This window comes from Trachemys scripta, chromosome 9, assembly GCF_013100865.1.
Source record: "Trachemys scripta elegans isolate TJP31775 chromosome 9, CAS_Tse_1.0, whole genome shotgun sequence".
Lineage (NCBI taxonomy): Eukaryota > Metazoa > Chordata > Testudines > Emydidae > Trachemys > Trachemys scripta.
The window spans coordinates 97,501,407-97,525,624 of NC_048306.1; the positions used below are offsets into that span (position 1 = coordinate 97,501,407).

Here is a 24,218-nt window from a genome sequence, read left to right on the forward strand (position 1 = left end):
ACAAATGGAAATGGTTTACCTCTACCAGTCTTGCCTGTGTGTGACGCAGTGCTCCTTCCAGTCGTTTGCTAAAAGGCAGGTGCACATGAATACACACACCCACATGCAGGATCTACTTGCAAAGTGACTCTAAAAATGGCATTGTAGGTTTCCGTGCCTGGGGGCGGATGGGGGTGTTGGTGATTCCGTAGCAATTCTCTGTTTACAAGTTAAAAGATGGTTTTGCGAAGAGCCAGCCCTGTAAAGTCACCTTGGGAGCCAAAGTCTAGCTGGACTCCATCCTCCATTAGCAGGAATGAAGGGTCTACCCCCAGAACATAAGGTACTAGTTCTGTTGGCGATACACTAGCCAGAATCAAATCCAGGTCACTTCCCCAGAGCGGGGTTGGCTCTGTAGGGCTAACAGGAGTTCAACTGTAAACTTATTTTTGCCAGTGGAGGCAGCAAGATGCAACACAGAATATACCGAGGGAGCAGGCTTATTGAGCAAGATGGGCAATTCCATATAGACGTTTTTCTGAATATAGCCATACTTCTGAAGAGAGTTATGGTCTATTGTTTTTGATGCAGGTCTAGCTTCCTTCTGACATCACATACAGTTAGAGTTCTCCTTCCAAAACGCCTTTCCTTTCATAAGCTCGCCTTGATCCATTAACATCTATACGTTGGAAAGGTCTCTCCTTCCTGGCCAATCCTTCCAAACAGACTTCATTACAATGCTCTCCTTAGCAGTTATGTAAGAAGCAGGGCAGAGGGGCCCTCTGATCAGAAATCTGGAGTCTTGGAAATTTCCTCAGAACAGAGAGGGCCCTCTCATAATGAGGGATTGTAGGACAGATGTGGGCATTTTATGGGCAACCATAGTCCCAGACCCTTGCCCCATTTCAGCACACTACCCTCGCAATATCCCTTGCAGATACGTGGAGGCATTCAAAAAAGACACCAGCTGCTTCACAGAGGACAGACTGAAGAGTCTAAAACTGACACTTAACTATGTCGCAGCCTTGGGAAATAACTGCCGCTTGGCTAGGAGCAAACCTCCTCATGTCCTGCTTTGCTCAAGCTCGGAATCTATTTAACTACGGCTGTGCTCACCCCTCCTCTGCGACGGCCAGGCTGGCCCTCGCTGGCAGCACCAGGAGCAAAGGAAACGCAGCACGTTTTCATTTTGGGACTATGGTGAAAGGAAGCTGAAGAGTAAACGAGTCTTCCAAATCACCAGCTCCGTTACGAAATGGTTTGAATGAGACACTACCCAGCCACCCCTCCACCAGAACCTAGCTCCCAAAGGCCTTCCTCCATGGTTTTGAGTCATACGGAACTCCTCATCGAGGAAGTACAGGCTCTGTATCACGGTCAACGATGGACAGATGCTGCAAATCCGGCTGCTGCCAAGGCACGTGCTTGTGTGGCAGGTGAGTTTGCCGAACGTGCCGAGGTACCTGGTGGTGGAGAGCAGGAGGGGCTCCAAGTTTACTCCCCTCCTCCACGCTCCGGCAGGCCTTCCATATGGCTTAAAGAAAAATTAGCTCTTGAACAAGAACATACAGTTCAGAAAGTTCTCACTGCCCCATCCTGGGCCATGCCTGCCCACGTGACCAGTCTCCTTTCGCCCGGCTGTTCAAAGCACCAGGCAGTCTGGTATCTGGGGAGAAGACTCGGGGCCTTGACACAACACAATCCTGCAGCAAGCTGGAGGGGTAACCCATGTAACAGACGCTACCAATAGGATTCAACTTTGACAGTACGTCCCATTGAAGGGGAAAGGAAGCCATCCATGCCTCCGGTGTTGGAGACATGTGAAAGCCAGACAAAGGGGCGTTATCTAGAGAAACATGCTGGAAAAACACACCCAGCTAAAGAGGGGAGAACTGCACAGCAGCAAACTGTACTAATGAGTCCAACGTGCGTGTGGGGGATAATTACCACACGGTTTGTGCTAATTGCCATCAGAGCCTCCCCAGCTACATTTGCAAACAAGCATTAAGCCGCTAAGGTACAACAGGACTTCAGGCAACTGCTAATGAGTAAATGGAGCAAATTAACTAATTAGAAGAGTGACAGTCAAATGAGTAATGTCAGGAAGATGATGTATTCCCGCGGTGATAAACACTCAGTGGCAGAGAGGCCATTTTGAGGAACGTGTCACCTTCTCCCTGCTGGTGGGCTGCGCTCTCAGAACCAGCCACCCTTCGCGCTGCGGCCGAGTTAACAAGGCGGAGACGTGACAAAACTTATACTGTGTTTTCTTTTCGTTAATTCTGTGCTGATGAAACGCCCCGGATTAGCTATTCACGGGGCATCACAACAGAGCCAGCAGACCCGTAGCACGGCAAGCTCCCCTCCTGCCAGTTCTGCCACCTACCCCAAAGAGACCATCTCTAGAGATGGATGGGTCTCCGTGGCCCACTCACACCTGGGCCTCTCTGCTTACAAGGGCAAGGCAATGCTGGGTTTGGATGGGGATGCCTGTTTACTCTGAACTGAGACTAATTCATTGAAGTTGGACCAAACAGCTGTTATAGGGTCTGACCTGGGCTGGGCTTTCAACCAGTGACCCCAGTTCCCTGGCCCCTCAGCGGTCCAGGCACCCGAACTGTTCTTTAGGAAGGAAATTGCTACTGATGTCACGAGAGGAGGTTTTCGCAGGGCGACTAGGCCCTGGGGTCAATGGGGATCTGGACCCTGCCATCCTTGCCCTTGCCGAGCAGTCACTTAAACCCTTTATGGCCTCCTGTGTGAAATCCCCAGAACTGTGCCTGTGGGGGCGGCAGCCGTTGTAAGAGCCTCCTGGATGCACCTTTTGAGGGAGAGTCCAAGGAGCAACGCCCAGCGGGTCAGCACGCATTGACCAGTGAACCCAGCCCATAAGTAACCGGGCAGGCCTCTCTTACTGGACACATGGGGTATAGATCTGGGTCATGCAATGCTTTGGGGCTTCCGGGAGTTACCAGTGACTGCGCTTCGCTTCTTCATCTCCCTCCCCCCCCACGTAACAGTTTAAACGATCAGTGCAGGGGGGGGATTTCGGGAGAGGGGAAGGCGCACTGATCTGGGCAGTAAACGCAAAGCAGGTGGCGACGAGCCTGAAAACATTCTGGTGCTGGTTGCACAGGGATAAGCACATTGTGACCTGGCGGCTCGTACCTGCATTGGCCTGGAGAACATGTTGGTCAGCACTTCTTTCCTGGCCTCTGCATAGCTGTCTGCACCAAACGTTTCATTCAGACTTTTCTGGAAGGAGAGAAGGGGGGAAGACAACCAGATGAAAGGCTCGGGGAGAGAACAAACATGTCCTGCTCTTTGCTGCTGTCTTACTGCTCCGGGGATTTCAGAAAGTGCAGACACTTTACAACCAAAGTCCTCTCTTCCCCGTTTACACCCATCTCTTAGAGATGAGAAACGGAAATGTTTTCCTCACTAAGTATGTTTCCTCCCTATGCACAGCCTGGCTGGCTACAGCAGGGCCTTTCATGGTCCCGGCAGCCGGGCTGGTCCCAGCGTGGTGCTCACAGCCTGGTTGGCTACGACAGGGCTGCCTGCAATCATTAGGTTGTGGACACCGTTTCTGTATATTGCCGTCATTTATGATGCTGCTCAGCATCTGCCCATGTGGGGCAGAGAAGCCAAGGGCCTATCTCCGAACATTCAGAGAGATGGACTTTTAACCTCTCCCTCTCAACCCGCAGGTCAAACCCCAGGGCCTTGTGACCACTTCCCTCCCACGCAGCCAAGCTCAACACACCGTGTAGAGGTCTGAGGGATGCATCAGTCTGAAGCCATTGTACTAGGCTAGTAACAAGCAGCACGGCCTCCTCCTCGTTGGAAAGGCCCTACACGCTCAAAGCTCGGAGGAAAAGCATCCCCCTGTCTTCGGAGTCCCCGACAAGGAGCACCGTGCAAGTCCCAGAGGGGCCATGGGCCGCCCCTAACAGAACAGCACGAGGGAGGCGGATGATGGGCTGTATTAACAGGATCACCAGCAGTCTAGGGGCAATGAAAAAGAAAATACCGGAGCCCACGCTTCACTTTCGAGCTGAGGTGACGCTTCATGGCTTGGGCTGCGGAGGGCGTTAATCTGCAGAACTGTCTTATACCCTTCCTTGCATATACAGTGCACGAAATTTCCCGGCATGGGGCTCCAGTCCCACCCCTGAAACCATCAGCTTTCTATGCAGAAATTGCTTTCCTGCAACCACTGGCTGGTGAGAGCAGAGCTAACCAGCGACAGAAACGGCAGGCTGCCCGAACACACAAAACACGCTATAGCCTCGTCGGCAACCTCTCTGCTTCTGCCCCAGCCTTTCCTTCCCCTCCCCAGGGAGCGTGCTGGTTTACATCCCCCTAAGGGTGTCATGCCTGCAAACAGGGGCTTTGGTCCAGATGGAATCATTACCCATCCGTCAGGGCACGACTGGACATGCAGCAGCATATTCTGGCGCTCTGAGGCTACCCTCTGTCATAGGCACTCATAGCAAAGGCTACGTTTTAGTCCGGGTATTTTTAGTAAAAGTCATGGACAGGTCGTGGGCAGTAAAGAAAAATTCACGGCCCGTGACCTGTCCATGACTTTCACTATATACCCCTGACTAAAACCAGGAGGGGGTGGGGGGGGCAGCGGGGGGGGGGCAGCCCAAGGGGGCTGCTGCGGGTGCTCTGGGAGGACGTGAGTGCTCTGTGGGGAGTCATGGCCCGGGGAGGGGAAGTCACAGCCTGGGGAGGAGGAGTTATGGGTGCTCGGGAGGGGGTGGGTTGTGGCCTGGGGGGTACTAGGGCAGGCTCCCCACCCAGCTCCTGGGAAGCGGGGACCCCAGCTCCTAGCTCCATGTGCTGCCTCCGCTCCATCTCACGCCTCGGTTCTGCAGTTTCCATTGCCCAGGGACTGCGGCTAATGGGTGCTGTGGGGGTGGGTGCCTGCGGGCAGAGGGAGGGGAGCTGCTGTCGTCCTTCCAGAGAGCCTCCCCACCAGGAAAGCACCCTAACCCCTAGCCCTGAGCCCCCCTCACACCCAAACTCCTGCTATTGGGGGTGGGGGAGAGAGGCGAGACTGTCCCAGCAGTGGCCGGTGGCTTCATTTTTATGCCCTGTGAAGAACATCACGTTTCTCTGCACGCGGTGTTTGTTGGGAGCCCCGGTTTGAGACAGGAGGGTATTACCAGACTTTTCTGAGAGGCTGGCTCTAGTGGAGCACAGAGACCTGTCCCCCGAATCCTGCCACCTGGCTGAAGACAGGGCAGGAGGGTTTCTGATGGAGGACTCATGTGGCAATGCATACCCTGCTCTTTATGCCCAGTGTGTGCCTACAAAGGTGCTCCTCATCTCCAAACTCCCCTGGACTCCCCCTTGGCCAGCTCTGCAGTGTCAGCTGCAGGTCTGTGCAGAAGACAGGGCAGATCACCCAGGAAATGGAGAGCAGGTAACCACAGGCCATTACACAAATGCTGTCGGAGAAAGTATCAGTAACCCCAGGAGAGCTTCACCATCTAGACATTCGCCCTTGGCGCAAATCCCCGGTGTGGTCTCCACTCACGTGCAGGGCCCCTGCGCTGCTGAAATCTATCTCCAGTCCCATCTGGTCGCAGAACTCCATGAGGTCGTTCAGCATCTTGGTCTGGGGTGGGGGGTGACGGCGCAGCAAGGCCTGTTGGGGGAAGGAGCGGTAGATCTGATGGGCGACGGCCATGTTCGCCAGCAGCATAAATTCTTCCACCAGCCTGCAGCAAGAAGAGGCATCATGAGGGTTAAAGCAGGAAGCCCCTGGGGATATGAAGTGCCAACCTTAATCAACACACACCCCAGGTTGTACTCAATGCTGGGAGCTAGTGCAGCGTGAACACATAGGAGAGCGGTTATTAGTAGTGGCTTAAGAGGAAGATTAGACCTGAGATACCAGCAAACCCCCCCAAATCCTCCCTCTCCAGCTGAGGTTCTTGTGGGCCATCCCAGTGGTGCAGACAAGCAGAAGCCAGCAATAAATGGACAGCTCAAATTACAATAAAATAATCCCGCTACAGGTCATTGTATCTCCTGAAACACTTGACAAGAAAAGCAAATGTGGTGTGAGTGATAGCACGGAAGACAAACACAGATAGCTGTCGTCCTGAGCCAGAGGAAACACGGTGCCCCCCCCCCATACTTCAGTCTCCCACCCTGAGAACGACATGTGTGGTCAGCACAGCTACAAGAGTTTCAGGCGAATTTCCACACTACGAATCTGCCTTAGTGTTCGCTGAGTGCACAGCTGGAAACGCAGACAGATGGCCGGGAAAGCCAAGCAGCTTTTCTAAGTGCAGGGCTGAATGAACAACAAAGACAGCACTGGGGTTAGCCGTGGCTTCTCCCCCGTTAGCTCTGCTCTATGGGGGACGCTCCTGGAGACCAACCCAAGCCAGCCTGAACGCTCCTCTTACTCCCACTGAAAATACAGTCACTGGAGGAAAACCTCACGAGCCGCACACAGGACAAAGCGTAAACCATAGCACGAACGATGCTCCTAACGGGGTCACGGGCTACGCTCTTCTTGCTGCAGGACTGTGTCACAGGAGATGTGTTTAACAGGCTTGGACAAACAGAGAAATGTGTTTAATTGGGCCTTCCACCATTTGCTCCACGTATTGGGTGGATTTCTCAAGTTGTGCTAACTGCCAAAAATGACAATAGGAGCTGTAAAAGCAACATCACACTCTCATATGCATATTGCCACTAATTATGCTGGCATCGGAGCGCAGCTCCTGCATGCCAAGTGGCCACGGCACAGCAATTTGGAGAAGTCCCTTGCGGTGGAGCCCAAGTGCCTTTGTGGCAGATTTGCAGGACGAGGCGCAGTACTTTGTTGTGCTCTGTGACTTAGAAACCAACAATGGAGACCACTGGGGAGTTTTACTGTGTGTGCTACTGAGGTTAATGAGCAACATGTGCATCACACTACACGGTATTCCTGGGCTATACTACAATAATAGTGCATGCCCAGACTTATTGTGTGGTCAACCGATTGCACTTGTGCAGTACCCAATAGAAAAAGGAAATAATTAAAGACAAACCCAGAGGAGGAATAAGCAAATTACAGCTGTAATCAGCATAGGGATGTAAATAGCGGTTAAAAAAGTTAACCAGTTCAACAATAAAAAAATCGTTAAACCGGTTAACCGAGGTCGCTCCGGCTGGCCTGGCACGGCAGGGGCTGGGGTTCCTCTGGTGGGCCGGTGCAAGGTGGCAGGGGCTGGGGTCCCACCGGGGCTGAGGTTCTGCTGGCCTGGCCGGGACTGAGGTCCCTCCAGCTGGCTGACCCGGCGCGGCTGCCCGGCTGCCGGGGTTAACAGTTAAGGTCCAGTTAACAGTAAGCCCAATGCTAACTGGTTAACCGGTTAACCTTTGACATCCCCACATCAGCAGTGAAAATGCTCATCTGTAATGGATCAGAACTTCTACCAGGAGCAGCGCTGTGGACTCTCCTTACGGACCATGGAGCTAATAGGCCAACCTCCTGATTTCTGTGCACACAGACAGCTTAAGGGACGCTATTCCCAAAGGGCTGACAGCTTCCCTACCAGATGAGTTAGAAAAGGACACTGGGGTAAACTGCGGAAAGGGACTGGGAGAGGGTCACCAATAAATCACTAGCACTGTAAAGAACAAACGCTAATGTTGGGCCAACTACCATTTTATTTTAGTTTCTAAAATTTACACGCAAGCCCTGACAGGAGTGACAAGTGCTGCAGGTAACGCGGTGGTGGCCATCACAGAATGGAAGCTGGGTTCATTTAATACATATCCATGACAATACATTTCAGAGAGGAAAGTGGTCAAGTTGGATAAGGTTAAAGCTGCTTTGGCGCAGTTCAACCAGCAGATGGCAACATTGGTCCCTTTATGGCAGCTGGTACCAGCTGGCTGTCAGTCAGACTAAGGAGTGAAGCAGCGTTGTGCAGGTAACCAGTTGTACGTTCCATCTGCTGTGTAAAACAGGTGTTTCTAAAGGGTAAACCAAACCAAACAGGGGTGGCAGGGTTCAAATAGCTCATCAGCGAAAGGAAAACATCACTGGTTTCTGTCAGAGCCACAAACTCCGTGCAAGATACAATAACCATCTCGAGTCTACAAGCCTAGTTTTCAGTGAATCATTTGGGAAGCAGAAACGCATTCCTGGCAACCTGGTACGTGTACGGTCATCAGTGCCCACACTTCTACAGCAAACTTCTCTTGCGACTGGTGGAGGAAAAGGTAATTACAACACTTAACCAGGTTAACTGAACCAGTCTGGCAAGCGCTAAGGCCAGTAAAATGTATCAGGCCAGATTCTTTACTTTTCTTTTGTGCATATCACATTGCAAAGGAAAGTCTGAGATTTATAGGCATAGGTAGAGGCACGCAAGCATATGGGCAGATGTCACTGGGACACAGGTGTTGCTGTAACACATCAGGCCAATGGTCCCTCTCGTCCAGGAGCCTATCTTGAAGTGTGATCAATATCAGGTCTTTCAGAACAAGGTGTAGAACTTTCCTAGAGGACAAGGCAATAACATGCCCAAGGGGGAAATTTCTTCCTACTCCCAGGCAGAGAGCAGTGCTTTATGTCCTGAGGCACGCAGGAACACAGCCCCTGTAATTCTCTACCCAAACTCGTGGGAACGCAGATTGTATTTTTATTGTTCCCAAGGGTGTCTAATCCTTAGCTCTTTGCCTCACTGATAACTTGGGACTGCAAATTCCTCCGGTTCATTATGCTTCATATTTTTAAAAGAATATTTTGTTTCATCAATTTTTTTTGCCTTTTAATTTTACTGGGGGTTTTGTTCTCATGAGTAAGAGTAACTGGAAGCATCTGACAGATGGCCTCGATACCATTCGTTATTTTCTTTACCGCTATCTTGTCCCCTTTGATTTGCCTTCTCAGTAAACTAAATGTCAGATAATGCTGCCTTCTCCCTCTGCAAATGCACTTCAATCCAGATTTGCAAAACCTCATTCTGGGAGCCCATTTCTACAGCACCTCAGGTGTGACCTGCTGCTCTAGTCCCAAGTGTATCAAAGAGAGACGCCAAATAACTTGGTGGTTTGGGGATATGGATAGAAAGGACTTAAGATGGGACCGAGCCCTCCTAACTGCTTTCATCTGTGACATGGCAGGATATGAACCCAGCTTTCCAGAGGTGAAAGGTTAGTGGATTAACTCACTGTGCCCAAAGCCCCTAGTTAGATGCTTTAGAAGAGACGCTAACTAACTAAAGCAGAGACTCCACAGAACAGTGCCCTGCCAATGCTTCCAGCCTCTTCCCAAACGGGAGGTACAAGAAGGTTCAAGTGAGGCTGGGAGACCGGCAGAAGAGTTCCCTTTTCTGTTGTATCCAGTTGCCAACTCCTATAGTTCTTTACAAGCATATTTGTTTCTTCTGAACGAGGAATCCTAGGACCTGAGAGCTAGAACTTCAACACGAGCAGGCCAGAGCACACGAGCAACACTACAAGAGACCAGAACGCTCACACAAAGGAGGGACCCGGCTTTGGTAAGGAGAGAGAGTTGTTTCTTGAAGTTAACAGAGTGAGAATCAAATGTTACAGAAAGTGCCTTGACCGTACCCTATTACATACGGCAGTTTCTAGCCCTCCGTCTGGTCGGTTTCTATTGGCCAGGGTCGGTACAGATCCTGTACTTCTGCCATAGGCATGGGAACGAGGAGTGCGGGGGGTGCTACAGCACCCTCAAATTTTATGTGGGGCCCTGGCTGCTGGCCCCAGCACCTCTGTCCAGGTCCCCTCACCCGGAGACACGGCCTTGCTCCCAGCCCCAGCTCGGGGGGGGTAGGGGGGGCGTGAACAGGGGTAAGGGGGCTGCCTTTCACCACCCCCAGTATTAAAAGTGTTCCAGCGCCACTGACTACTGCATGAAGATGCCTTGTAAAGGTTCCAGCCCCACGGAAGTCAATGTGGAAAAACTCCCACTGGCGTCAATAGAGCGAGAATTCTGTTCTTGACTGCTGGGCCTGAGAGCGATTCCCCTCAGCTACCACATCCGTAGGGTTGGAAGAGCCAGTCTGTCCAATTAACCCTCCTACCTGCCAGGTCACTTTCACAACCATTTCCCTTTTGAGTCAACATTTCTCCTTATTTTCAGCAGGGCGACACCTGTGTGTCTTTGTCAGCTTCAACAAAACAGACAGAGTCACTGGAGTTCTGCAAGCGTGAAAGAGGAATTAGCGCTGAGATGCTGTTTCGGGCTAGCTCAGAGATGTTTCTGTTTTAAACTTCAGACTTGCCGGGAATTTAGTCGCCGAGGACAATGTGCATGGAGTGCCCGTGTCCATCTAGTCACATCTAGGCTAAGGTGAAGCACGAGAAATTCCTGTTCGGAGAGGGCCTGATGAACACTGAGGGACGAGTCACGATTCCAAATGAAAGGTCTCTTTCGCCACGTTTGTGAGCTCACCCACTTTGGCAGAGGAACCAGGTGTGTGGCTCAGAGCCTGCAGAACCCACATCTGGCTCGAACACGTTAATGTGTAGGGCTCGCTGCATACGTGAAGGGCAGTGAAGTGTTTTCTTCCTTGGGATCGTATAAGGGAGGGAGATTTTGTGTGGATGTTTAGAAATCTGTGTTGTTCACCTTTAAGGGGAGGAGCATGGGCAGTTACCCAGCATGGCTGGCTGGTTAAAAGCAGAAACCAACCTGGAGAGGTGAGGGCCTGTGGGCGCTGTCAGCACAGGCCGCCTTCCCACCTCCCCAGTCGTTATCCTCAGCCTCTAGGGCTGTAGGGCTGCAAACCAGGAAGCCCCCCCAGGTCCCTCAGCTGTAAAGAGCTGTTTTCGAATGGAGCTACCGCAGGCTGTAACTCCAGCTAACTTTGAGAGTGCAGGGCTTCAAGTCAGCAAATGCTACTTTGTGGTTCGGAAAAAAGAAATGGATCATAAGGCAGCCTGGAGCTGAAGTTTGGCTGGCAGCGTCTGGAGGCCAGCGCCGAAGCCTGGCTCTGTCATTAATGGGAGCAGAGCACTGAAACTGCTAACTGTCGGCAGGTCAAACGACAAGAGGGATTTTTTTTTTTTTTCTTAAAACAGCCTCACTTGGAGTTTGGCTGGGTCCATCTGGCAGGCTGGAGCGAAAAGAAAAATATTTCATGGCTAAAAAAATGGAGACAGAGAGACTAGTCCATTTGAATTTGTACTGAATGAATCCCATGTGAAATGCTCTCCAACACCATCGGTACAGTTTCCTCTGGAGCAGCTCAGCTATCCTTGGCTCCCAGCGGCACAAAATCCCATAAACAATATGCTCTGAACTTTTGCCCTTTGTGCACTCATGCAAGGTTTCCATCTCCACCCCGCACGGGGAGGTGGGTCAGAGCAGGTGCTTGCCCTCACCACAGGTTCTTACTGATAACAGCAAACCTGCTCTCTGCGCCTGCAGCACAAAGAGCTTTCTAACCCTGTGCACTGCAGCACTGAGAGAGAGAGGCCAGCCCAAGAGTCCGGTAACATGCAGAAGCATCTTCTGCAGGCCCTTTGGCCTGCAAACTCAGTTTGCTCATGAATTATGGGCTGGATGCAGGAGTCACAGCATGAAATTCCATGGCCTGCATTACGCAAGTGGTCAGACTAAGGGGAACAAGTGATTAAAGCCACACAGTCAATGGGACTTAAGGCTCCTATGTCACTTCTGACCATGGACCTTAGGAGCTTTGGGAAGTGTTATCCTAGATGATCATAATGGCTCCTTCTGGCTTTACCATACATGAAAGATATAAAATATTGGATTTGCATCCCAATTCTCAGCACAGTAAAGCTCAGGCAAGTAGAGTGTGGGTTTGGGCTGCTGTTTCCATGGCAGGACTGCTATCCAACCATCTTCTGATCTCATAACCTGATTAGCTTCCCGAAGGAGATTAATAAATCCAAGGTTGCTGCACTTACAATGTAGGCAGTGTAGGCACAAGCCAGACAGATTGGTCACAGCAACACAATTCTCAGAATAGCAGCCAAATGTTACTGACTCCTGATGCCCCAGCACAGCACCGTAAGGGTCATGAGACAGGATAAACTAAAACAGTGGCTCTCAACCTTTCCAGACTATTGTACCTCTTTCAGGAGTCTGATTTGTCTTGTGTCCCCCCGCAACTTTCACCTCACTTAAAAACTACGTGCTTACACAATCAGACATAAAAATACAAAAAGGTCACAGCACACTATTACCGAAAAATTACTTATTTTCTTGATTTTGCTATATAATTATAAAATAAATCAACTGGAATATAAATAGTGTACTTACATTTCAGTATACAGAATAGAGAGGTATAAACTAGTCATTGTATGAAATTTTACTTTGTAATGACTTTGCTGGTGCTTTTTATGTAGCACTTATAAAACTAGGCAAATCTCTAGATGAGTTGAGTACCCCCTGGAAGACATCTGCGTACCCCCAGGTGTCCACATACCCCTGGTTGAGAACCATTGAGCTAAAGCACGCCTCTTCTCTGTGCAGAAGCTTATTTGACTTTCAGTCTTGTTATCTCAGTCTTCTTAGAGGAGAGGTGACCAAATAGATATATACCTAAAGTTAGTATAGCCACACTGCCGATATATGGACATAAGGGGCCAAACCCTACAGGGTGTGTAGCCCTATCAGGATGGATCTTCCTTACCTCTGACAGAGACCTGAGGGGTCAGTCTCTTCTTTACACTTCTGCAACACTTGTCTAGCTTGTCATACCAATAAAGTCTCATTGAACTGAACCGAGGCCGTTGGGGTCTCACTTCATTTGAGACCTTGGGCTGGTCTAAGAGTCATGGCCCAGTCGCTAAGGCTTTACCTGGTCAGTTGGGTATTCTAGTCGTGCTCAAAGCATCCTCCCAGTTTCATTCTTTTTTCAGCAGGATGCAAAACCCTGCTCACAACGTTAGACACAAGTAGTATACGGACACATCTCAGAACAGAGCCCAATATGACCAGGTAATTCTTGCCGAGGTTACCAGCTTCACTTCATCTTGTAGCTGGTGGCCCCCGTTACAAATCCCATCAACTGGTTTCCATTCCATCTCAAACCCAGCCTCAACTCCAGCCCCACCCTTCCACTTCTGACTTTTGTTTGCTGCTTAAATTTCTTCCCGAGCTTCAGTCTACCCTGCAGAGTGACCTGCTGCTTTGTTTCTTAATGCTGTATCCAACAAGCCTCTTTCCACGCTTCCCGTCCAGCTGTCCCCCCCCCCCGCTCCACGTTTCCAACCTGCACTTATGTTTCTGCGTCACGCATCCCAGTTTTATAACTGGATCCAAACATGACTGAATGGTAGGGTGGGTCAGAAGGACTAATATGGGGCCAGATTTGGATTTCAATATAAACCTTGCAATAATATGAAAACTCAGCGCTAAGTCAAAAGGGAATTCTCTGTCTTGACAATTAACACTGCCTTTCTTCTTGGACAGAACTACCCAGAGCTTGGACATTAAACCTTAATCGCCACCATACACTCTAGTGAGAGCTTCTGTGCTCCCTCCCCAACAGCCACTCCAGCATTAGATCACCTCGGTTCTTGCCTGCTAGAGGATACGCACAGATCTAAGTGGTAAGCTTCACGGGAGGAGCCATGCTTTTTAACCTGCCTGAAAGGGCCTGATGGCACTCTAGCACGTGAATTGCTGACATCCCTAGTCCCCTGGCAGTCTTATTGAAGAGCAATCTATTAACAAGTGATGGTCTGAAGCTGCTCTGAGTAACCCTGACCACAAAGCTCTGTTGTACTAATATTCTTTTGTAGCCTGCCAATAGGAAGTTACCTTTAGAGGATGTTATTTTCCACAAAAGAATGTCACAATATTATACACGGACTTGACTTCATATAGAAAGCAGCAGCAATCACCTCTAGCGTCTGAAGATCAAGGAGGGGCAGAATTCATTGTCTGAAAAGTGCAGGACTCTACTGAGCAGAACTTCACCGCAGCTCATCCGGTATGATTTCTTTAGAGAGTTAAGACCAACAGTCTACTCTAGTGGCCTAGATACAGGAGGAGGTTTTTTGTTTTTTTTTTAAATCAAGTAAGTTTGCTTTTGATTACTGTTCTTTCATGAAGTGAGGGAACTTAGGAGGTTTCAATAAAAAAGCAACATTAGCTAACCCCAAGTCTCTTCAGAGCACCGCCAATGACAGAATCATGCTCTTTGGCTGGTAGCGGCTAAAAAGCTTGCAATGGCTTAATTCTTTTTCAGTCCAGCCCCATGCAACAAGGGTGTACTGTGTCCTAACAGAGAATGCTTTTCCCATCCAGCCGCCAGGTGCACCTTTACATACCCGGGCCAGAATTTCATTCCTGGTTGAACAGTTATGAAAATTAAATCCCCTACTATTTAAAAATTGGATTTTAAAGTTATAGATGAGCCTTATATAGAACTTGCAGTGTTGGTGTGGGGCTGTCTTTGCCAAAGAGCGTTGCCAAAAGCCAAAACAGACTTTTTTTTTTTTCTTTAAAGAAAAAGAGTAATGCTGGCGGTGCCTGGCTTGATGAAAGTAATTTGTGTTATTTTCAGAGCCGAAGAATGGAATTACTCCACTTTCTGAGATTGCTCAGTTAGCCCTTGGTTAAAACTGTTAACATGGAAACTTGATGAGAATAGCAGCTCCAAGGCCCTTTCAGATTCCGATCTGACAAAGCCAGAATGGCTTCTCTCTAATGAACTCCCTTGCTCGGGCACCATGCCCTGTCCATTAGCTGGAGCAGTGTCCCAGCAACGGCTGCCTAGAACATGGATGCATGGAAGATTTTTCTCGATATGAATGTCATTTACTGGCCACTCTCCCCCCTTTAGGCTGGAAATGCCACTATACCATTTTCCCACTTGAACCAAATTAAGTGCAGTACAGTGGAAAGCTGTTTAAGTCCTCGGTACTAAAGCCAGGCTATTGGAAGCAGTCAAGATGATTAGCAATTAATTGCTTGAAGCCTAATGTGCTTGGGTTGCACACAAGGATTCAGGACGCTGAAAAACCTTAATCATTTGCCTGTGTTTCTTGGCTGTTATTGGCACCCCTGCCCGTTGTATCATGGGGCTGGCTGAATTTGGGGGAGGGTCTTTAGGTAGGATATTAGAATATCGAAGAGTACGACAGCTAACAAAGAACTGGGGTGGCATGACGGCCCCTCTGAGCTTTGCAAGCAGGACTGGCAGCATGCCGCTTATGGGACACAGTTCTACCAGACCCAGGGTTTGGGACACAGTTCTACCAGAGCCAGGATTACCCTCCTATTTAACAAGGAGCTGAAATGATTGGTCTCATCATCACGTGCGTCACCTTGATCCAAGCAGAAAGTAATCTGATCAAAACCAGAGAGTACCTGTACTGCAGAGCGGGCTTAGCCTCTTTCTTAAAGGTTAGCGTGAGTGAAATCTGCGCCATCCTTGTGGAAATTCACTACAACCATGAGACTGTTAGCAAGACACTGATGTGATGCTCAGTTGGGCAAAGCGTGGGCGCCCCTGCAGCGGGCTTGAGGCCTAGCGAAGAACCCATGCATTAAGCCACCACGCGAAAATAAATGTTCTTGGTGAACACTTCTGTAACCTGATATGGAAACACGAATTTGTCAGTACTCTGTGCAGAGGTGTGTGTGTGTGGGGGGGTGCGCGTTTGGAAATACACTCTTTGAGTGCTCACGTGAGTTTTCTCCCAAAAGCTTCTGCTATCTTCTTCCAGCGTCCGGTATTTTAGCCATGCAGCTGAACAGCTGAAACACCATCGGGAGAACTCCCTGTCAGTACAAAGAACAAGGACAACTTTCCCTCATTCCTTCTCCATAGTCTCCGAAGTGTGAACCGGAACACTAAATGTGCCATTAACCCAATGTCATCGTGCCTATCTTGCAGCATGCAACCTATATTCTCTCTCTGCTCACCACACCACATCCTACAGAGGGTGCATTGGCTTGGGGCAGCTGCAGGCATTCAGTGTTATTGTTGTCCAGTGTTTCCTAGCCCCTCTCGGTGTCTCAGCAGAGACATGCCAGCATTTTTAAAGGTACGATCATTTTTGTTTTTTTTAACATATGCCAAAAGGTTCTTTGTATTTTTCCCAAGTGGTTTCATACATGGCTTCAGATTGTTTTGGGTAGCTATTGCAATGTGCTCTACAGCACACCTTGGCTATTTTGTTTGGCATCCTGACGTTGTCCTTACAGATTTGTATCAGCGCTATTTTGCCCTCGTAACAGTCCGGTGTTTCAAGGAAGTTCCATCTCTTCAGAGGGAGTTCTGCAAGGAAAAGCCAAGGACCTGCTTTCTTTCCATAAGACCCTCAGTGAAGGGATGACAGCTGGCCTGCAGAACACAATGCTGAACTCAACTACACGGTATCACTACTAGGAACCATCACTCAGGGCATGTCTACCCACGCCTGGCCCATGTCAGTTGACTCGGGCTCACAGGGCTCCGGCTGCAGGGCTGTAAAATTGCAGCGCAGACGTCTAGGTTTGGGCTGGGGCCTGGGCTCTGGGACCCCGTGAGGGGGAGGGTCCCAGAGCCTGGGCTCCAGCCTAAACCCGGATATCTACACTGCAATATTATAGCCCTGCGGCCCAAGCTGTCATGGGCCAGCCGGGGTGTTTTATTCCACTGTAGACTGCAGAGTCTCACTCAGGGGATGCTGTAGGATTGCTCTAGGGAGTTCTCTATTGAATGTGACAATAACCAAATTAAAATTAAATCGAACACATGACAAACTATTGTTACAGACATACGATAACGGTCTAATCTGAAGCCTAGCCTAAGAGGAAAATGGAAGGGATTCCTGAAGAAACGTAGACCGTTAGCCTTGTTCTCGATGTGAGGAGCCTCCCACCCCACACACCAGGCCGGCACAGTCTGCTAGGAGGCCGTATTACCTGCTTAATTTAGGAAACTTTTCCTTAGCCTTGAAATTATGCAAGTGATTTATGGCTAAAAAATAATAGGAAAGGAAAGTCAAAGCCTGCTCCACACAACAGCATGTGTTACACGGCTGCCTACCAGAAATGCCAAGACCCATTAAGGCAGAAGCAAAGGGCAGCACAATGGAAAGTTAAAGATGCTTTCTGCCCATGTAATTAATTAGTCAGGTCTTTTTCACATCCCCTGCAGCCTTCATTAATGTAACATTGAAGTGAAGGAATATTAACAATTCAGAGAACACATTAATATTGACACGACACCTGCAAAATGCAAATGTAAGTCCATTAGGTAAACAGCTGATCTTAAGACATCAAGACAGAAATAGCCTTCTGACATTTCATAGCAGGAATATCCTGTGGAGTTCCTATTCATTGCTTTGCTCTGCTAGAATGCCACGGTTCTTATAAGTAAGTGGACTCCAGGCCTCGTAGTAGCTCCTGAAAGGATGAGAGAAACCTGCATTTCCATTAAAGCGTTTGCCTGTTTGATATGGAAAGTATCCTTCTAAAGCGGAGTCATGATCCAAAAAGATCAAAAGGGATTTTCAGGAAGGGATTTTTACAAGTTTCCTCTGCTGGTAAAGCATGGAGGTAAAAATCTGAAGTTCACAGCTTGTAAATGTTAATCTGCATTTAGGATCCTTTCAGAATCTGAGCCATGTTTTAAAATGCTTTAACCTGACACACATTTATGCAAAGGAAGAAACACACAGCTGTCTCAAATGGATCTCAGAGATCTTCTAGCACCAGTGATACAAACAGAATCTCTGGAAATTGGCCCTCTCATAGCATGCCCATCCATATGTTGTCCCATCATCCATGTTCAGCTAAGCAGGCTTGCTCATATTTTGCACAGGTTTCTCCCCTTGGGTTAAATCTCTCTCTTTAAGAGCTTATCGGGCACAAAAGGTCCAAGCAAGTGTTTCCAAAGCTGGAGACAAACTGAAGGAAAAGAAGAAAAAAAGAGAGGGAATGGATACACCAGACAGGGGACGTATGCTCTGGGAGATGAGGAAGGATTGTTAAGACTGTCCATCTACCAATCTGGAATCACTCCTGGGACATACAAGCAGGAGACAGCAAAGGAGGGAAGAACATACAACAACTGAGTACCTGAAGAGCCAGAACCGTTAATTGTCCAAAAAAGTGAAGTTAAAAAGACCAGCATGTGTTAAAGATGGAGGAAGGTCTGAAGAATCTGGCAGTCAAAGGCAGTAGCATCTGAGAAAGCCACGACCACCTTGTTATGTTTAGTAGAGTGAAACCTAGGTGGTGAACCTTTCACATATTGTCAAACAAAGACCTGTTTCTCTTTGCTGTAGAAGCTACTAGTGATCCGGTTGAATGGGCATGAATTTCCAAGGGAGGGCAGATCTTACAACTGGAGAAGGATTTTTTTATGACTCCTTTGACCCACTTGTAGGAAGTGGATTTTGAAACTGTGGGTTTTTTTTTTAAATAACTAAGCCACAAAAAGTGTGCTCCATTCCCTAATTGGAGCTCTTGTAACTAGACAGCATTTGAGAACTTAGGAACAGGAGGCCAATTAACATCAGGGAGCGAAGAGCAATCTTCTTCAGGCCAGGTAGTTTAGACCAGAAGGAGGAAAAGGAACTCTGGTTGGTATGGAAAGGGGGAATAATACTTTCACTGTGAACCACAGAGTGGTTCTGAGAATAACTGTTGGGGAAGAGGGATGGAAAGGATTCTAAGCTTGCTGACTTAGGGCGTTGACAACAGGAAAGAGACAGAAAGCAGAGGGAAACTTCCCCCACAGGCGCAAAGGCGGGGATGTTAACACTCTGATTAAAAATTCCATTTCACCTGGGACTGCTGACCAAAGGCCCGAGACACTTGGATGCCTGAAGAAAGTGGGAGATGTTAGGATGAGAACGAAGGCTTCGTCATTAAATTCTGGGCTTTGGAGACCAAAGCTTGGACTTGGACAGCATTATAACAGAGATTGCTACAGAAACCTTCCAGCAGGAGCTTTAGGATGGAGCCCCAGGGTAGGGCCCAGAGTGGAGTTAAGATTTCTAGAGGGACACCAATGGAAACAAATACCCAGGATAGGTGAGCCTTTAGGACGTGCATCCGACGAAGTGGGCATTCACCCACGAAAGCTTATGCTCCAATACATTTGTTAGTCTTAAAGGTGCCACAGGACTCTGTTGCTTTTTACAGATCCAGACTAACACGGCTACCCCTCTGATACCTTTAGGACCAGTTTTACTATAGGAAGATTTCTATGATCTGGGAAGGTAGCAGAAGATTTAGGGAATCATATCAGCCATCAGGATGATGGTCACCTCATACAAACTCTGTGTACAGGTTCTGTACTGGCATCCATCACTAATATCTAGGCATCTACTAGGCTAACAGTTTAACATAGAGAAGCCCCTAGCGGGCTCCAGAGCCTTCAGCTCTTCTCTCTTATCTGGTTATGGGAAGCTCTGCTTGAGGCGGTTTTTGGGGAGGCTTTTCCCTTGTGTTTATGGCTGCACAGAAGTGGAACGCTGTAGATCACTGCTCCCAGAGGATGGTTTTCAGTTGTAGCGTGGAGTGTGGGCAGGTTGAGGGGAACAGTTGTATCAATAAGTGGCAAGCAATCCAACTGGCTCCCGGCTTGTTATTTTTGGTCTGAACTAATTTTGAAGCACAACACATGAACATTCTGGTTACCAAGATTTTCAGAGACATGGAAACATTGGGGGGGAGGGAAGGGAGACATGAGGGCATGGGAGGCAGATTGGGGTTAAAGCAGATGGAGTAAGCATTGGCAAGAGGGGGGAAAGCAGGTAGTATGCTGGGGTTTATTTGTATAATGACTATTTAAATGCTCTGGATAATCTCGGGGCTTGGGCAGCCTTTCAGCATCTTTAAATGACCCAAAAGGTTTTGTATCCAGCACCTACAATCTTAAACTAAAGAGTAAGTGGGAAAACCATGTTTCAATGCAAGGATTCGGGCATAGCCCTGGGTGAAAAACAATGGGCAGGAGTTTGTTGGGCAGGTTTGCTGAATATATGATCACCCAGGGAAATTCATTACAGAGATACTATGTCAGTGTGATGCCACGGTGATGTTATATGTCAGACAAAAGATAGGAAATTTAAAATTATGCTTCCCTCAGCAATAGTAACTCTACCAATTTGTATGGACTAAAAGGCCAGGTTGGGAACACTATCGGTTGAATGTGATACATCCTCTATCTGTAGGACTTTATCCTACATTTGCATTACATGATAGGCCTTTTCCATCTGTAACGTAACTTCAGTGCTTTAACACCAAACCATGCCCATTTTTATTCGGTAAATAGATAAAATGGATGTTGGATTTATGTACGCAGAGCCATGACCAGGCCTGCTCAGGTGTCAGCATATATCTACAGTGCAGGCAGAGATGTGACTTCAGCAAGTGTAGGCTCACCAGAGCTCGCTTTGATCTAGCTAGCTCCAATAACAATAGCAATGAAGTCATGGCAGCATTGGCTAGCCACTTGGGTACATACCCAGGTCCCAGGTGGGCTTGTACAGCCCATACTGCTGCGGTTTCACTGCTACTGTTAGGGAGCTAGCTCGGGTGTGCCTTCCCCTGCTGCAGTCACACCTCTCACTGCAGTGCGGGGGGTACTCTGGGACAGAGCCCGGGGTTAAAAGGCATCAACGTTATTTCACCAGTCAGGAGCCTGCCTACTGCAAGTCTGGAATATATCAAGGCTTCAGTGAGCACGGGGTCTTCTAAGCAGGTACGAAAGTACCCTTGTTTAGGCAAAGCGTTAGAGGAGAACAATCACACACACTGAAGTTCAAGCCCATGCAGACAGACAGACACAGACACCCAAACACTCAGCAGGAATAGGCCTGACAGCCAGGCATTCAATGCAATACTTGCTGCTACAAACAAGTAAGGTTCAGTTTTACTGACAGGTCTTCCTAGACCCCAATCAGAGGGGTGCACAGAGACAGATAAATGAAGATATGAAAGTGCTTGCTGCTTGCAGTTTCAGTGCAACCATGGCCCAGAAGCAGTAGCAGCTCTAGAACACTTCTGGAAACTAGAAAGAGCTCTGTCTATAGAACCCAGAGGAGAATACGATAGTCCTCAGTGTATTGGCAGCCAGACAGCACTTTGCTCCACACCATGTAGTCCTATTGCCCACACTGCATAACAGGGGGCAAACCCCAAAGCGTGGCCAGGAAACAAACCTCACGCGCCATTAAGTGTAGGTGATGAATGTCTCCACCCCTAGGTGCCACCGCAAGAAATCCAGCCTTGTTATTTATTATTTCCTTTCAGGATGGGAGCAAGCAAAGCTAGATTTACTGAGGCCTTTTGAAAACTGTTGCACTGGTCCCGAGTGCATTAGTGGAACCAAGGGAGGCTTGGGAAAGCGAAGGATGGGAATCCCCTCCGTGTTTCTACTATCCATGCCGGAGGCTACCGAATGCACTACCCATGGAGGGACCCTTCAGAACTGGACCTGAAAAGTCACCTTCCTGGCTTGGAACTGGGAGTTAGTTACCATGGAGGCTGGTAGCCAGGAGCCCAATAAAGTACTAATAAAATTCCCTCCTTCGAGAGGTCAGACACACGGCACCATCAGCGTATTTATGCAGTTGGATCCAAGGGATATCAGAGCAGGCGTTATGGCCAGTCATATACAGAGCTAACTCCAAACGGGACTTGCGGCACTGCAGAATCTTGGCAATGCACTTTTTCACCCCTGAAGAAGAGAATTCCACGTCTCTCTTTTCGCCTCTGCATTCAAGGATTACAAAGAGGCTCTGAAGCCAGTGGCTGTTCTTTCCAGAGATCTTAAGGCCTACAGAGACGCTGTAGCAGTGCAATCTCTGATGCTGTGAATCTCAGAATTGATAGAACTGAGGTGGGTATTGTACCCTCACATCCCTAGGTGTCAGTTCTAGTCTGTCAGGCAGGGCCGGCTCCAGGGTTTTGGCCGCCCCAAGCAGCCAAAAGAAAAAAAAAAAAGCCGCGATCGCGATCTGCGGCGGCAATTCAGCGGGAGGTGCTCCGCTCCGAGCGGAAGTGAGGGACCGTCCGCCGAATAGCTGGATATGCCGCCCCCCTCCGGAGTGGCCGCCCTAAGCACCGGCTTGCCAGGCTGGGGCCTGGAGCCGGCCCTGCTGTCAGGTCCTCAGCAGCTGGAGTCTCAGAAACCTGAGCCTGGGTGACTGAATTTCTGCTAGACAGCTTATGCCTTAGCTCTGGCCATCATCCTGGATCGAATCAGAAGCTTGTAATGTGTTTCCCCTTTCCCGTGTCGTGAGGACCTCTATGCTGAGTCTGCTGGCTCATAGCATTATTTTGGGCACAGAATCGGTAATGCAAGTGGTTTTGCAAAGATCATGATGTGGGAACTGCGGTACTGGACTCTAATGACCTGGGCAGATCTGGGGCTTCAGTTGTACGGAACCACTACATAAGTGACTCAGCAGTCAAAGGTGGTACCCATGCAATCATACTTGGCAGTCCTTCATATCTGAATCCGGATTGGATCCATGTTTGGCTGCCAGATCCAGGGGTAGGGTGGTTTGCTGGCTCAGGCTCCATACTTGTCAGCCTCAGCTCCACACGCAGCTGTCGGATCTACATTTCCGTGCGTGCTAGTTCCAAATCCTTCCTTTGCTGTGGCCCCTGGTTCCAGATCTTGCAGCCACACTTGCCTGCAGGATCCAGGTTTTCAGGATCAGGATCCTTCAGAAGTCAGATCCAATGGCCAGAGAACCACTTTACATACATTGCCAGGCTCAGTCTGGACGGATCCAGGAACCTTAATGGTGACTGGATCCTCAAGGCGATGCTGGACGTACAGACTGCCAAACTTACATCGGCCAGACCTGAGAAGCCCCCCATATAAGCCGTGGGGGTGTGAGGTAGCCTTCTCACTCCTGTGGGTCCAGACAAAGCCCATGTTGGATGGCTCTCTCCTCTCCTTTGTTACTATCCTGACTGACTGACACACCAACTATAAACAAAACATTACCCAAAAAGGACAGGAAATAAGAGAAAATACGATGAGGCGAGTGTCAACGGCACTGTGGGAAGCCAGAAGGACTGAACGGAGGTTGGCGCTGTTTCCCTTTTATGCTCTGGGAACTCTCTAGGACAGGAGGAGGAGCGAGAGGCCCCAATGGACACTGCTTTCCAGAAGGTGACGGAAGCTCGCAGCGCAGGCGCCTGGATCTCACCAGTTGGAATAGACAAGAGGCCACGCAAAGAACTTTAAAAAAAATAAAATAAAAAATCTGTATTTGTCACATGTCTCCTGGAGCCTGATACAAGCAGATTTGGAGTAAATTTCATATCCATAATGGTGACCTTTCCAGCAATGAAAAATCTCAACGCAAATTCAGCACCCTAACTAACCACCCAAAGCCCCGTACATATGCCTGTGGGGTGGGTTTTGACTGCCAGGAGAGGTCACCTTTGGATTTCCTGACCTTGCTAGAATAGCAGCTTCTTGCATTTGAAACATAGTTTTAAAATGTCACTGTGCATAGGGTACAATAGGTCCTAATTCAAGAACTATTCAGAAGCGTCATTTTGGTGCCCATGGGTTTTTCACGGTCCCAGTGAGGGTTTGGCAGTTCAGGTAGGGGTTTGTGTGCTTCTGCAAATTGGCCAAACCTGCGAGGTCTGCAGACCTGGGAAGGAAATCCGATAAGGGGAGTGCCCATAAACTGACTTGTACTGCCCGATTCCAGTGGGGAACAGAAACACAACCTGCATTAGGGAACTTCCAGTGTGAGGCACTGGGATCCACACCAACAGCTGGTGCACGGCTCTCTAGTGCACTCTATTTTGCACCCCAGCTCACTGTGCACTAACTTGCCATCCAAACAAGCCCTAAGTGACACATGGGCCCCTCTGCTTCCAGACCCAGCAACGTGGCTGTGCTGAGGTGTGTGAAAGTAAGGAGGACGTTAAAATAGTTACATGAACTTTGAGTATCACCAAGATTCAATGCAAGTTAGCAGTGATTTGTTGGAATTACTTTATCTGAAGTAGGTAACCCACCCCTAGGAGTTATCATTGCTGTTGCTATTTCTCATATTTAGTGTGCTAAACTGACTGTCTTTCGGATGAACATATAGAGCTTGTTAATTCTAACGGGAATGCTAGCGCCCTCATCTCCAAAGGAAGGGTTACTGCTAGAAGTTGTTTGTTTGACCTTGCATTGTAATGCATTGAATTCTATTAGGAGAGGTATACGTTTGGAATGGATGCAGCTAAGGAAATATGCAAAGTTTAGTTGAACATCAAGGGATTAAAAAAATGCAGATTGTTC

The 24,218-nt window shown here is 48.8% G+C and overlaps 1 protein-coding gene across 1 annotated transcript in view; it reads right to left on the reverse strand.

The window, feature by feature from the left end:
- Window positions 1-24,218, reverse strand: part of DIS3L2 (DIS3 like 3'-5' exoribonuclease 2) — a 267,320-nt gene that overhangs the window by 15,244 nt on the left and 227,858 nt on the right. Inside the window, exons 17-18 of the mRNA XM_034780543.1 lie at window positions 5,531-5,714; window positions 3,148-3,234 (exon numbers count right to left, since the gene is read on the reverse strand). Of these exons, the coding sequence (XP_034636434.1) occupies window positions 3,148-3,234; window positions 5,531-5,714 (271 nt within the window). The remainder of the gene's footprint in view (window positions 1-3,147; window positions 3,235-5,530; window positions 5,715-24,218) is intronic.